Genomic DNA, 14,723 nt, shown 5'->3' with positions numbered 1-14,723 from the left:
GTTGCCATGATATGTTTCAGCTATTTTCTTCTACATTTAAAAGTAAATTTTGACATTTATAAAACGGGGAATTAAGAAAACTGGACTTGCCATGATCCATGCACGTAAAATTGCCATGGTTCATAAAAAAATAATTTTCATGGTCAAAGTACTGGAGTTGCCATCATCAAAATACTAAAATTGCCATGATCTACAAACTAGAAATGTCACATGACAACTTTAGTTTAAGCCCTATGGCAACTACAGTGTAAACATCATGGCAACTTCTGGGAAAAAAAATTTCGTCGAAACATATCAACATGGGGTCTAGTTTTGAAGATCTCGTCGAGACGGATTTAATGGTGAAAACGACTTTTTAGTTCGCTTTTTTATTTAGGAGATACAACATTTTTAAGCCGAAAATCAAAAAAATTCCTGCTGATGTCATCTATTCATACGTGGCAAAATAAGTAGTGATGGAGGCGTGTGAGCGATGTGCAAACACCCACACGTGTGGGCGTTAGCTTTTTCCTTTATATATATGAGAATAAACTACAAGGTCAGACAGTGATTTCGTCCCCTCCGACATCGCTGGAAGAGGAAGAAACGTCGGGGACTCGTCGTCTCGTCCGACCCCAGTCACCACGCTTATCCAGCCCAGCCACCGCACCAAACCAAACATATCCCCGACCAGACCCATCGCCCCGCCACTCCGCCTCGCCCACTCCCCAGTCCCCACCCCACCACACCACTCCGCCGCGCTCGGCTCACACGCCACCGGCGATGGCCTCCCGCCTCCTCCGCCTGCACCACCAGCTCCGGCGCCGGCGCCACCACGGCACGAGCCCCGTCCCCTGCAGGCTCCTCTCCTCCTCCTCTGCCCCGGAGCCGCCGCTGCCGTCCCCGACGGTGGAGAAGGTGCTGGTGGCCAACCGGGGGGAGATCGCGTGCCGGGTGATGCGGACGGCGCGCCGGCTCGGGATCGCCACCGTGGCCGTGTACAGCGACGCTGACCGCGCCGCGCTGCACGTGCGCGCCGCCGACGAGGCCGTCCGGCTCGGCCTGCCCCCCGCGCGGGAGAGCTACCTCAACGCCGCCGCCATCGTCGACGCCGCCCTCCGCACCGGCGCCAAGGTACTACGACTCCTACCTGCAGCGGCAGCTTGTTACCCTTTGGTGAATGTGGTACCCGGATCAGCTAGCACCGCCTTGCTGCTCTGTACGCTTAGGTAGTCTGTTGCTTGGAGTTCTGCCTCCTGACGCGCCCGCTGGGTTGTGCTGATTGCCGATCACGTTTTTGCTTTGCGATGCGGTCCTGCATTCAGTCCCGTCACAATTGTCCAATGCTCGTTCTTCGTTAGGATTAACAGCATAACTGAAGCTACTGATTATTACTTCTGGACTAATGCATTCTTGGTTTTGGTGTACAGTTGCCAATTTATGTGCTTCGTTGAGGTGTGTCATGATGGGATACTATTTTTTTCTGAAGCCTGACATATATATGTTCTTGTAGGCTATCCACCCTGGATATGGGTTTCTCTCAGAGAGCGCAGATTTCGCGCAGCTCTGTGAATCCGAGGGGCTAACGTTTATTGGGCCTCCGCCATCTGCAATCCGAGATATGGGTGATAAGAGGTAAATATTCTTGCCATGTAGTTTGCATAAATGTTACACCCTCTGTTGCTAAATATAAGACGTTTTAGCAGTTCAATTTAAACTGCCAAAACGTCTTACATTTAGAAACAGTGGTAGTACTTTTTTTTCTGTATACATCGGACAATATGTTCTAAGGACATTCTGTAAAAAATAGCGCGTCAAAGAGGATCATGGGTGCTGCTGGTGTACCGCTTGTTCCAGGCTACCATGGGGCTGACCAAGACATTGAGTTGTTAAAACTTGAAGCTGATAAGATTGGATATCCAGTTTTGATTAAACCCACACACGGTGGAGGGGGCAAGGTACACTGGGAAGGCTTTGTTACAATGTTATTTTAACTTTCCAATTTTATGCAGAGTGGAACACATTTGTGTACGCAGTCGTAGGTTCTCTTGTGTGTGAGTCACGTGATCAAATTTAAGAGCGTGTTTATTCATAACGTCGCTCATCTCAATTAAGTCTTCTGTTCTCTATGTTCTTCTTTTGATCTTTGATCTTTGCGTTCAAGGGGATGAGAATAGTTCAAGGGCCTGATGACTTTGTGGATTCTGTACGGAGTGCTCAACGTGAAGCTGCAGCATCATTTGGTATAGACACACTGTTGATTGAGAAGTATATTACTCAACCCAGACATATAGAAGTCCAGGTAACATTCTGATTTCATTCATTCCACAATCCTTTTCTCAATGCGCGCAGGTCCTTAGTTGATGTGATATAAACTACTATTTGTGTACTCTCTGAACAGTCAAACAAGTATTTATATATGCAGTTTCAGTCTGATATCTACTGATTTGTTTGCTCCTTCTTGTTAGTTGTCACTCCATCAGACTCGAATGATATTTGCATTCACTATTCTGAATAATGAATTATAGTGAACTTATACTTGCCATTTTGTTTTAATTTATGCCCTGTGTTATTAATGGGTACCACTTCTTTTGATTACTTTTTCTTATGATTGTACAAACTTATTGCAACAGCTTGCCTAAATTGATCTACTCAGACGATCAAAAGAAACATGAATGGTTAATGTGGCACAATTTCAATATGTAGGTATTTTGTGACAAACATGGAAATGCTATTCACCTTTACGAGAGAGACTGCAGTCTACAAAGAAGGCATCAGAAGATCATCGAGGAAGCACCAGCTGTAAGGCTTCATTACCTATCAATGCCACTGTTTCCCTTTAAACAAAGTAACATTTAACGTTTACGGTTTATGTATTGACTGCAGCCAAATGTGACAACTGAGTTTCGGGCTCATATTGGTGAAGCTGCTGTGTCAGCTGCGAAGGTGACATACTTGATGTTTCTACACAATATTGCATGCTGTGATTGAAGATATTGATCTGATGCTCTTATGTTTTCAGTTCATTACACTGCTTAGTTCATTCACTATTTATGAAACAGTACCTGATTTAACACTTTCAAGCTACCAAACCCTCCACCCTATGTTCTGCAATAGTTATTCTGTTTAATCTTTATATTTTATACACAGGGTCACTTATTGGATTCTTTGTGTTGAAGGCAGTTGGTTACTACAGTGCTGGAACAGTGGAGTTTATTGTGGATACTCTTTCAGGAGAATTCTATTTCATGGAGATGAATACTCGACTCCAGGTACTATGTTTATGACAGTTGATCATGTAGATGCTTTAGTACCTTGTAAAACCCAAAACTGCAAAAAGGTGGAATAACATGTTCAAAACTAGCAGACGAGCCTGAGTGATCACATATGTTATTCCATCTGTATATGGAATTACGGATAGCCTTGTAACCACGCTTAGCTTAAATGCAAAAAAGTATGTGCCAGCTTCCATACTCTCCCTCTCTCAAATTCACCTTGATCTTTGAAGGTTGAACACCCAGTAACAGAGATGATCGTTGGTCAAGATCTTGTGGAGTGGCAAATACGTGTTGCAAATGGAGAGTGCCTGCCATTATCTCAGGAGCAGGTCCCATTAAACGGTAAGCCCTGCAGAGCATTCATGTTCTCATCCTCAACGCTAATATATGATTAAGCTTCATCACATAACCATCTCTTGTAGCCGTATTTGTGTTATGCTTTGAAGATCCAATCTCTATCAGTTAGCCTGATAGTACTGCACATCATGCTGTTGATGAAAGCATTGTTTTATGCTTTATTTGTGGTTAAACTCATTAAACAGGTCTATTAGTGAGTAAGCAAAATCCACTTGCTTATTGCTGTTCACTTCTCTAGCTTATTGGATCTATTTATCATCCAGAAGAGAAAAGGAATCCAAACATTCTCTAGAAGCAGACCAGAACCTTTTATGCATTTAACAGATACGCACATAATCTGAATAAAAAATATGAGATCCGTGGGCACTAGCACCCAGGACATATTTTTATAGACGGAGCCCACCCGGGTGAGGCTCCAGAAATTCGCTCGGAGTCGAACCCTGGGCGCAGGGTGCACATAATCTGAATGTCTTCTCTTGATACTTGAGCTAATATTTGTTAACCTTAATTTATGTAAAATGAATAATATTAGTTATTCTAATGTACTTACTCAAATTATGTGGGTGATCTTAGGTTCTATATTTATGTTGGTACCATTAACAGTTAAAAATCATAATGCCAGTTAAAGTAAGAACTATTTGTTAACCATCAGTGTACCTTGATCCAGGACATGCATTTGAAGCGCGAATATACGCCGAAAATGTTCCAAGAGGATTTCTTCCTGCAACAGGAACCTTACATCACTATCGACCAGTCCTGTCTTCCCCAACAGGTAATTTTTGGAGATATCCATTGACATAATTTTTTACCAGTTATTTTTCGGTGTGGTATTGGTAACATATTCTTGATCAGTAAGAGTTGAAACTGGAGTCGAAGAAGGAGATGCTGTCAGCATGCATTATGATCCCATGATAGCCAAACTTGTAGTTTGGGGTGAAAGTCGCAATGCTGCACTAGTCAAGCTAAAGAACTGTTTGTCAAACTTTCAGGTATATATGCCCATCACCTTAATTTACACTTCTATTTAGAAGTCTTGTCTCTTAGATTTTCTTATTATCCTTTAGTTTCCTCTATCTGCTGATTAATTATTAATTTTTCCACGAGCCCCTAGTTACTTAGAAATTTACTACTCATTATCGTTCGCGAAGAACTGCCAACTTAAGGATTCTGATGTGGTACTTCTGATCATTCCGTCCCTATCATGCTGTAGTTAATGAATAGACAGATTGCAGGTTTGCCTACAAATGTTGCTTTCCTTCAAGAACTCGCAGGCCATAATGCCTTCGAAAGAGGCCTAGTTGATACACATTTCATTGAGCGGTACAAAGATGATTTTCAAAGTACTTCTGCTAAGGCCTCCGGTGAAGCACATGATGCAGCTAAGCTTGGTGCAATTTTGGCTGCTGCCTGCATTTGTAAAAAGGATCACATTAGCTCCGAAGAATCCCTTCGTATGTCATGTGCCTGTCCTTTTGTTTTGTCACTCAAACAACATTGGCAATATACTTGATATTGACATATGTTTGTTCGTAGGTGACAAGACGCTTTCAGTATGGTATACCCGTCCACCTTTCAGGATGCATCACTCTGCGAAGCGTTTGATGGAATTTGAGTTAGATGAAGAACTTGAGGGGTTGAGTGATGAGCTCCTTAAATTATTGGTTACATATGGATCTGATGGAGGCTACTTCATTGAGGTGATTAATTAACACACAGAACCTCTTATACTTTTGGTTTTTCGAATTGTAAAACCTTGGAAGCTTCTTTGCTGAGGTGTGAATACTAACACAAGTTTGTAACACTTGACCAATACCTTCACTCATTGTTCCCCTTGTGACCTGTGACCAGACTGAAGATGGCTCTTCTCCTGGTTTTGATGTCAAAGTAGATGGTAGGAGCGAACATGATTTCCGGGTTGAAGTTGGTGGTGTGCAAACAGACGTGACATTAGCATTTTATTCAAAGGTTACACCCTGATACCTTCTATGGAGGTTGTGAGCTTTTTCATTAGTTTCTTCTGACTGTTATTTCATCACTAAATTTTCCTTCCGCTGCTGTTTTCAGGACAATAGCAAACATATACACATCTGGCATGGGAAGCATCACCATCATTACAGGCAGACGATGAGAGCTGAGCATTTACTTGATGATAGTTCTCAACCTAGCCAGGCTTCCGAGGGAAGATCACATCCAAAAGGAAGTGTTTTGGCACCAATGGCTGGTTTGGTCGTTAAGGTTTTGCTTAAGGATGGGGTACACGTGGAAAATGGTCAGCCTGTCATGGTTATCGAAGCAATGAAGATGGAGGTCTGAAAAAACTTGCTGATGGTGTCTTGTAAAATTTTGATCAAATTAATCAATGCTGACACAACTCTCTTGTATTCCTTTTCTCAGCATGTTGTGAAGGCGCCTCGGGCAGGTTATATAGAAGGACTGAAGGCTACCGCTGGACAACAAGTTTTTGACTCCAGTGCCCTTTTCACTGTCAAGGTATGTATTAATAATTGACAATATCTTTGAATTTTACACTTTGTTTCCCATTTTGTCACAACAAAGTGTATGCCATGTCTACATTTGAGAATATATTTTGTCCCATACCATTGGAAGTCTTGAGAAGTATTCACACCTAGAAGATTGGAGTAATTTGTTGCCATTTATGTAAAATTTCTCCGTCTCTGAGGAGCTGAACTAAACAGTAGTGTTCGACAATGTGAATATCTTGAGTTAAAAGAAACAGTGGTGGTAGGGGTACACCTTATTTTCTCCTGGAGGCTGGAGTTCCAAACCCACCTAGAGAGCCCTAATGGTTTTCTGGTAAACCAGGATCCCATATTGAATTAAATAAAATCAAACGTCTCAGGAGTAGATAATGTTCGCATTTTCCAACACCGGAAAATGTGCTGGCATTCAGTATACAACTATAATCGCTTCTCAGGTGATTCCCCATCAACTTGTGTTTTTTCCTTTCTCCAGGATAAGAGCACAAGCTGATGAACCCAGAAATTGGAGCCACATATCAGAATTCTAGTGGCGGCTCCGCCCTTGGGAAAGAAGAATAAGCAAACAAGCAGCTGGAGATCATTCTGTGACTAAATAATGCTAGGTGATCTCTCTAGTATAGCTGGAGATCATATCTTCCGGCACCCATTTCCTGTATAGCGTGTACATCAATGTCAGTGGCATTGTGCGATGTAAAAAATCATGTGAGTATGTAACGCAACTTGCCTGCCTTGCGTTGTCCAACGTGAATCTTCTTGATTGAGAAATTCGATGATCCAACAACAACAAAGCCTTTAATCTCAAACAAGTTGGGGTAGGCTAGAGTTGAAAGCCTAACACCCATAAGATTTCGTAACCAAGCTCATGGTTCTGGAACATGGATAGCTAGCTTTCAGAAGTTTCAACTTAGGTAGCTAGAGCTGCAATTTAGGTATGGTGAAAAGAATAGGCAAAAAAAAGGGCTCCATTGCCGGGATTTGAACCCGGGTCGCCTGGGTGAAAGCCAGGTATCCTAACCGGGCTGGACGACAATGGATTAGTGAAATTGTAGGATTAGGTTCGAACTTGACAAACTCGATGATCCAGAATGTTGTTTTTATATCTAACTGTTAGAAAAGAACACAGTTCAAATAACAATGAATTTTGTAATTTGATAATTTTCTTGGAAATGCGAACTGTCTGGTTGCATTTTTTTTTCTTTTTGGAAAATGAGGATCAAACAAGATGACTAAACACAAGCTAATCACAGTAGGCCTATAACACATAAATCACTCGAATATAATCTTGGACTGTTGGGACTAAAATTGCAAGAAAAGAACTCCACAATTGCGTCGAAGTTTGCCGAAAACCACTGATTTTCGGTTAGTTTTTTTTCTGAAAGCACTAAAATCTCATTGAGAGCGTTTTGAAAGGAAAATTGACAATGGGGCCCGGCCGTCAGGCCTGCGTGGCAGGGGAAGGGGCGGCTGTTCTGGAAGAGCTTCTGGAGTATTATCTCCAGAAATCCGTGTGAGGGAACTTTATTCTTGTGGCTGGCTGGCTGCATGGTTTATTTGGTGGGAAAGACGCGAGTTGACACCTGCGGAAGATGTCCATCCGGTTAGCAGGGCAATCATGCGCCGACTGACGTTGAACTATACAAGAAGCTGTGGGAGGCAAATTCAGAGAACCAATGTTCGTTGGAAGCGGCCCCAGGAGGGCACATATATATATTTTGAAACGGTGACAAACGATTGCCTCATCAATTAATAAAGAAGAGAAATTGCTCAGTTAATTAACGAAAAATCAGGCGAAAACCGATATATATAGACCACATGTGGACTAACTCGCTAAGAAACTCCACGACTGGGCACTGAGCGCCGACTGGCGTTGAACTATACAATAAGAGCACAGATTTTACTGGCGGATTTATTGTGCTCAAGTTATTGAAACTTTACAAGATAGTGGATTCTCATCAACAACAAGTTCTGCAATATTTGAAGAATGTGCACTGATAGCTAACTTTTGACGATGTTAGTTTCAAATTCTGTCCAAGGGAAGCCAATTCGGATGCCCATCTGATAGCTAGGTCTTTTGGTAATTCTGTAAATTATGTATTCTGGGTCGATGAATCCCCTGGTTTTCTTTTGCCCTACCTTCTGAACCATGTAACTATTATTGCCAATCAATAAAGCTAGCCAATGGCTTCCCCTAAAAAAGAAGACAATGTCGAGGTGTTTATTATTGTTTTCATAACAATATATGCAATGTTAAGTTGGCATTTTTCTTCCATACTATCTCCATGTTCAGTACAAGATTCTCAACACAGGCTGCTCAACAACTAGAATCTTAGAATCTAGTACATCCCAACACAATCTTATCCCCCCCACCCCCCGCGGGCGACCCGGGAGGGCGCCGCCGCCGCCTAGGGGTTCCCTTCCCCGCTGCCCTTCCCCTCACCGCTGCCGATGGGCGCCACCGGGCAAAGCCCTCGTGGCGTTGGCGGCGGCGGGGCTGCTCGTCACCTGTTCTGCGAGGTGGGATGCGGGGCTCCTTCTCCTCAACAGCGTCGTAGACCAGCAGGTCAGTTCCGTCCCCAGCGCCTTCCCCTGACGCCCTGCTAGCTCGATGGCGTGGCATCCCTCCGGTGGTGCGGCGTCCCTGGCTTGGGCGCTGCCTCCTGGCGGCGGATCAAGGTACTCCCAGATTGGATCGGGGATGGAGGCTTTGGAGATGGGAGTGGCCGGTGGCCCTGCGGGATGGCGGCGGTGGTGCATCTGGTGGCCAGGCTCCGCCGGTGACTTCGATCGTGGAGGTGCCGGCGGCGGCGTGTGCTCAGCCTGGTGGTGGCGGCGGCTGTGCATGGGAGTTGGATTCCTTCGAACAGATCTGGGTGAAAACTTGCTTTCGGCTACTGCCAAGGCCGGCGGTGGCAGCGCTATCTGCATTGTTCCCTTCTTGAAGGCATCGTCGTGGAGAAGTTCAAGGCCACTCTCTGCTACCTCCGGGGGAAACCCTAGATCGGATGATCGGATGACGGCGGCGCTCTGGTGTCGTTCCCCCTTTGGGGGCGTCTTTCTTGGAGGTACACACGTGATCGAGGGACCAGAGGACGGATTCTTTGGTGAAGCAGTGCGTCATCTCACTCATTGATGGCGGCGGGTCTCAGCGGCATGGCGCTGTGTTGACTCGGGGTCCGATGCGCGAAGATGAACTCGCGCAGGAGGGTGACGCGGTCTGGCGTCGTGGTGGCGTCGACGCCAGCTAGACCGGGCAAGGTAGATGCAGCAGTGCAACTCTGAAGATGGATTGGTGACAGGTGGCTGCGACGGCCTCATACCTAGCAGGCATCCTGGTTGAGGAGTGCGCCGGACCGGTGGGTGACCCATACCCGGCAGGCGTCCTGGATGGGACCTCGGGTCTTAGATGTTAGGTTTGGCTGCAAGGTCTGTTTGGTATTAGGCCCAGACTATCAGCATCCCTTCATCAATTGAATAGAAGTAGTGACAGATGTTGCCTAGACGGTGACTTTAATCTTACTGTTGTATTACTTTGTAAGGTCTTGTGTGAACAATTAATAAAGTGGCTGCATGCATCGTCCAGATGCAGAGGCCGGGGGTCTTCCTCCTTTTCTAAAAAAAAAAATACCACATTAGAAAGACAACAACAGTGCATTTTATTGAAGCCTATCTCTGACATTTATTTGAGTGGATAGGTCCACCAGCTTTATATTTCAGTTTAGAAAAGACAACTTTCACATCTAAAACCAGCTCATACACTACCCTTTTACTCGGTTCTTAGTTATGCGCCTCCTCGCAGACTTAGTTCTTAATTATGTGCTTCCTCGCCAGAAAGCTTGTCCAGGAAGGACAGTATCTCAGAGTTCACCCTCTCGGCCTGCTCTTGCTGGAGGAAATGGTGGCCTTCAATGATGGAAACCTCAAGGTCTGGAACATTGGACTTGAAACCCCCGCTCTCGATGTAGCGCTTGACTCCAAAGGACTCGACACCGACGTCCTTCTCACCCCCGATGAACTTCGCAGGCACCGTGATCTTTGCACCGTGCCAGGGCGCAGTAAGCCTCCAGTTCCTGAGTTTGACATGAATTGTTGTGTATGAGCTACATAAAATGGAAAGCATATGAAGAATGTAAGTAATGAAGTTTACGTGTCCATGGCGCGGTAGTAGTTGAGGGGTCCGGTGAAGCCAGACTTCTGGAACTTCTCGGCATACTGCCCCAGTTCTTCCTCGGTCATCCAAGGAAGTGGGGATGATGACGCCTCGAAAAAATCTATGATCTCTACTCCAGGAGGAGCAGCAAGGTCATCTAATTGAAGGGAGTAGAACTTCTTTAGGACAGTCGCGACGTCGTACCGAGCAAATGCCTTTTCAGCTCTTCCAGGCTCCTGCAGGCATGAACTTTATAAATAAGACGAAGTTGGTAGTTTTGCAACATCTACAGAGTTATATAGAGATCATGACTACATCTACAAGGCAAAGATATGCCCATCTTGGTGCCATCCTGGGCCTTAGACTTTAGTTTTGGACCCACAAAAATAATCTTAGTGTTTGTGTCCTGATTATAGAATCTTACTTTTGCGAAATGTTAGCAAATGATGTATTTGCTCTAATTTTCAGGAAACAGTTTGGATCATATCTTAGATACATATACTAGCAGTTAATAAATCTACGCTTCTTCAGCATAGAAGTTCAAAGATTCATCAATCAATTAGCCCCTTCGAATCATCATCCGCTTTATTTTTTTCCTTTGAACATTTGCTTCAGTTTTTATGTGATTAATTTCCATTTCACACAACCAATTCACTGCTTCCATGCTGTATCAGGTCCCCCATGGCATTAGCAAGAAGAAGAATGAATGCCGAAATCAAGTCAGAATACACCTGGAACCAAGAATCACAGCACCTGGAACTGCGTGATGTAGAACCCGTCGCCGCGCGCCGCGAACATCTCCGCCATCGGACGAGGGGAGCGGGGGAAGAACGGGATCCCCAGCGCGACGACGGCGCGCACCCGGTCCGGCCGGAACAGGCAGAAATGCCACGCCACCTGCGCACCCCAGTCGTGACCCACCACCACCACCTGCGCCGGCGCCGGCGTCAGTGCGTCACTCTCGGCGGCCAAGGAAGAAGAAACCAAGAGCTACGCACCTTGGGGAGGCGGAGGTGGTCGAGGAGCGCGACCACGTCGCCGACGACGTGGAGCATGGTGTAGGCGGCGGGGTCCGCGGGGGCGTCGGAGTCGCCGTAGCCGCGGAGGTCGGGGGCGAGGGCGCGGAAGCCGCGGGCGGCGAGAGCGGCCATCTGGTGGCGCCAGGAGAGCCAGAGCTCCGGGAAGCCGTGGAGGAGGAGCACCGCCGGGCCGGCGGCGGGGCCCTGCTCGGCGACGTGGAGGGAGACGCCGTTGACGTCGGCGTTCCAGTGCCGCACCTCGCCTGCACCGCCGGACTCCATGGTCGAGTTGACTCTCTCACTCGCCTCGCCGGCCGAGCGTGCTTTGTCGGACTCGGTTTCAGTGTTTTTTCCGAAACACTAACACCCACAAGTGTGGGCGTTTGCATCTCGCCTACACACATGGATCCGCGTCCGTTTGTGGGTGCACGAATCTTGACATGTTTATGGTGCCACGTAGGACTAAGCTGGTGTGTGGGCATTCATCCGGTCGTCCACACGTCCGTTTCATCACACGAAGGTGCCGGTCTGTGGGCGTTTAGCAGTTCGCCTACACGCCAATTTTCATTCACGCACAAGGGCTGGTGTGTGGGCATTTGCCATCTCACCCACACGCCCGTCTCCTCTTTCCACACCCAAGCTGCCAGTTGCCATATGTTTTGCAGTGTACATGGCAACTGCCCTAGCGTGCTTGTAAGCAGATGACAACTCTCTCTTTTTTTACCCGAACATGTTAGTTGCCATGTGTTTTGCAGGGTACACGGCAACTGTCCTAGTGTGCTTGTAAGCAGATGGCAACTCTTTCTTTTTACCCGAACATGTTGTTTTGCCATGTCTCTTTGTAGCGCTAGACGGCAACTGCCTAGTGTTACTAGGTGGCCACTCCTAAGGTTTTTAAATCATGGCAACTATAGTAAACCAGACCATACATAGCAACTGCTTAGTGTTAGTAGGTGGCAACCTACAAAGTTTTTAAATTATGGCAACTATTGTAAACCAGACCATACATGGCAACAGCTGCAGTTGTCTAAAATGGCATCTGGCACTTGACCTGAGATGGCAACTGCAGTTGAGCAACCATGGCAACTGTAGTTGTCCGACATGGCAACTGTAGTTCAACGACATGGCAACTGCAGTTAAACGGACATTGAAGAGGGTCCGGACCATGACAACTGCGGGGACGCATGGTGACTGTCACGCGGGGGCGTGCGAGACCGTGAGGTAGGTGGCTGAGAGAGGTCGTGTGAGCGTTACGCATTTTGCCCACACGTAGGCGTGTGAAAGGAACCGCAAGAAAAAAAAGCATGTGAGCCCTAGTTATTTTGTCCACACGTAGACATATAGGCTGGTCCTCTTAAACACCACACAAAACGTGTTGGCAGATCCTTTATCGTCCACCCGTGTGACAGTTATCGTCGTCTTTTTTTTGGGGACAGCTTCACTGGTTTTGAAGAGCAAAGTCACCGAGCGATCTGTCATTTGTGGAGTCAGCAATGAGGTCAGCTTCAGCGACTTTGAGAGCACAGCCACCGAGCAAATCTGCCGTTCATTCTACATCAAACGCACATGACCCACTCAAGGAAAAAAGAAAAAGGAAAACGCCGAGACTTGCAGTCTCGAGCTTTCCGGCGACATGAATACCAGAATCGTTGCACAGGACACTCTCCAGTTTGAAGGTTTCACAATAATTTTTCGAAAATGATAAATCCTGAACATTCGGATTTTAAGCATGACAATCGAACGTTTTTCATGGTAATTTTAGTTCACGCGAGATTGATAAAACATGACAATTTTCTGACAGAAAAACAAACCGAGGCAAAGTTGCCATATTTTAACTACTAAAGTTGTCACCTCGTTTCAACTAAAGTTACCATGAAAAAACGTTCAGGATGACATGCTTAAAATCCGAACTTTGGGATCTATCGGGGTCCTAATTTTTTTTGATCTCTTACTGAATAAAGAAGGCAACAATTGAACTTTGATTACAAAAGGCAAAAACTGATCCCATCAAGTATGTTGCATAAATAACCTTAAAAACAACTTTGAACATCTCAAGGGTATTCTAGACATTTTACTCAAAAGCCACACATCACATATCTGGTTTACCAAACGGTAACTATTCACAACAACTTTTCGATAGCACAATCGCTTTCGCACGGTTGACAACCTATGTTTGCTTTTTTGAAAACCACGACCCAATCAAACACCCCCTTAGGCACAAAATATTAGGTGTTTTTACAGAAAGATTGTAAAGCCCCTTACAGTATAATTATTGCAACAAACCCAAATTGCAAGTACATGTCTTGAACCTGAGTAGGTGGGAAGGCATCAACCCATTTCCACCACTAGGTTATGCCTTTTTTAAATGAAAGTTAGATCACGTTCTACTTTATATATTTCAAAACAGGTCGGAGCCCAAAGACCATAGGTCAATTACATGAAGCTCATATTACGCACCTAAGCATAGGCCATGAGCTGCCTAGAGAGGAAGAAGAACAAAAGAAAGAAGGAGAAAAGACCTATGCTAGGCTAGCCAACCAATTTTTACACCCATGAAAACAACAACGCTTTATCCACATCACGTTGTGCTGTGTGTCTCCAAACCGATAACAGCTCAACTGCGTACAACCTAGTGTAGGACGGCGTCCACACTTATGATTAAACACAAGATCATTCCTGGAGTGCCAAAGAGTGATGGCACACACAACAACCAGAATGTGCAACTTACTTGACGAGGGCCATCTTAGATGAGCACGTTGCATGAAATCCAGCAAATCGGAGGTAACACAAGCATAATCAGTTAGGTTGAGCCTGTCCAAAATAGCAGAAGCATGGATGCAATGCAGAACCAAATGGTTGATTGACTCAACTGCTGGGCGAATATCACAGTCAGCGCGGCACTGGAAAAGAGCCAGTTACCGATGAAGAATCTGGCCCAGGCTAGGATCTTCTTGCACCGCCGCCTTTGCCGCCTCAAGCTCCAGGGAAACGACTTCCGAATCCGTGAAAGCCTGACTCAGGAATGTGGCCCGCCGCGTCCGAATAGTTGAGCGCCATGCCTTGGCCAAGCCAACCTTCTCTGGATGGGCCGAGAGATAAGGCACCAGTTCCCTCCTTGGGGACAGGGAAGGAGAGGAAGCGAGTCGTGCCACTGGGCGGTATATGGTGCTTGGAGGAGCGGAAGCATCCGCTGTTGGAAATATGCCCTAGAGGCAATAATAAAATGGTTATTATTATATTTCCTTGGTCATGATAATTGTCTATTGTTCATGCTATAATTGTATTAACCGGAAACCGTAATACATGTGTGAATGCATAGACTACAACATGTCCCTAGTGAGCCTCTAGTTGACTAGCTCGTTGATCAATAGATGGTTGTGGTTTCCTGACCATGGACATTGGATATCATTGATAACGGGATCACATCATTAGGAGAATGATG

At 45.7% G+C, this 14,723-nt stretch overlaps 2 protein-coding genes and 1 non-coding gene across 3 annotated transcripts; 1 reads left to right on the top strand and 2 right to left on the bottom strand.

Moving 5' to 3' along the window:
- Nucleotides 1-551: 551 nt before the first annotated feature.
- LOC109774757 (methylcrotonoyl-CoA carboxylase subunit alpha, mitochondrial) lies at nt 552-6,880 on the top strand. The gene is made up of 16 exons (XM_020333519.4): nt 552-1,113; nt 1,493-1,614; nt 1,790-1,937; nt 2,144-2,281; nt 2,686-2,781; nt 2,866-2,925; nt 3,159-3,251; nt 3,488-3,599; nt 4,282-4,386; nt 4,467-4,603; nt 4,840-5,065; nt 5,148-5,311; nt 5,463-5,579; nt 5,679-5,921; nt 6,009-6,104; nt 6,588-6,880. The coding sequence occupies exons 1-16, from the start codon at nt 763-765 to the stop codon at nt 6,603-6,605; spliced, it is 2,226 nt and encodes a 741-aa protein (XP_020189108.1). The 5' UTR covers nt 552-762; the 3' UTR covers nt 6,606-6,880.
- A 195-nt stretch (nt 6,881-7,075) lies between these two features.
- On the bottom strand, nt 7,076-7,149 carry TRNAE-UUC (transfer RNA glutamic acid (anticodon UUC)). Its single transcript has one exon. It is a non-coding gene; the product is annotated as a tRNA-Glu (tRNA).
- A 2,602-nt stretch (nt 7,150-9,751) lies between these two features.
- Nucleotides 9,752-11,654, bottom strand: LOC109774758 (epoxide hydrolase 3). The gene is given in 5 exon segments (XM_020333520.4): nt 9,752-9,922; nt 9,924-10,182; nt 10,260-10,498; nt 11,016-11,192; nt 11,261-11,654. Coding segments are annotated over 5 exon segments (987 nt in total). The 5' UTR covers nt 11,564-11,654; the 3' UTR covers nt 9,752-9,913.
- Nucleotides 11,655-14,723: the final 3,069 nt, after the last annotated feature.

This window comes from Aegilops tauschii, chromosome 5 (genome assembly GCF_002575655.3).
Source record: "Aegilops tauschii subsp. strangulata cultivar AL8/78 chromosome 5, Aet v6.0, whole genome shotgun sequence".
NCBI lineage: Eukaryota > Viridiplantae > Streptophyta > Magnoliopsida > Poales > Poaceae > Aegilops > Aegilops tauschii.
Note: the sequence above shows the minus strand (reverse complement) of the source record. Positions and strands in the feature narration are given on the sequence as shown.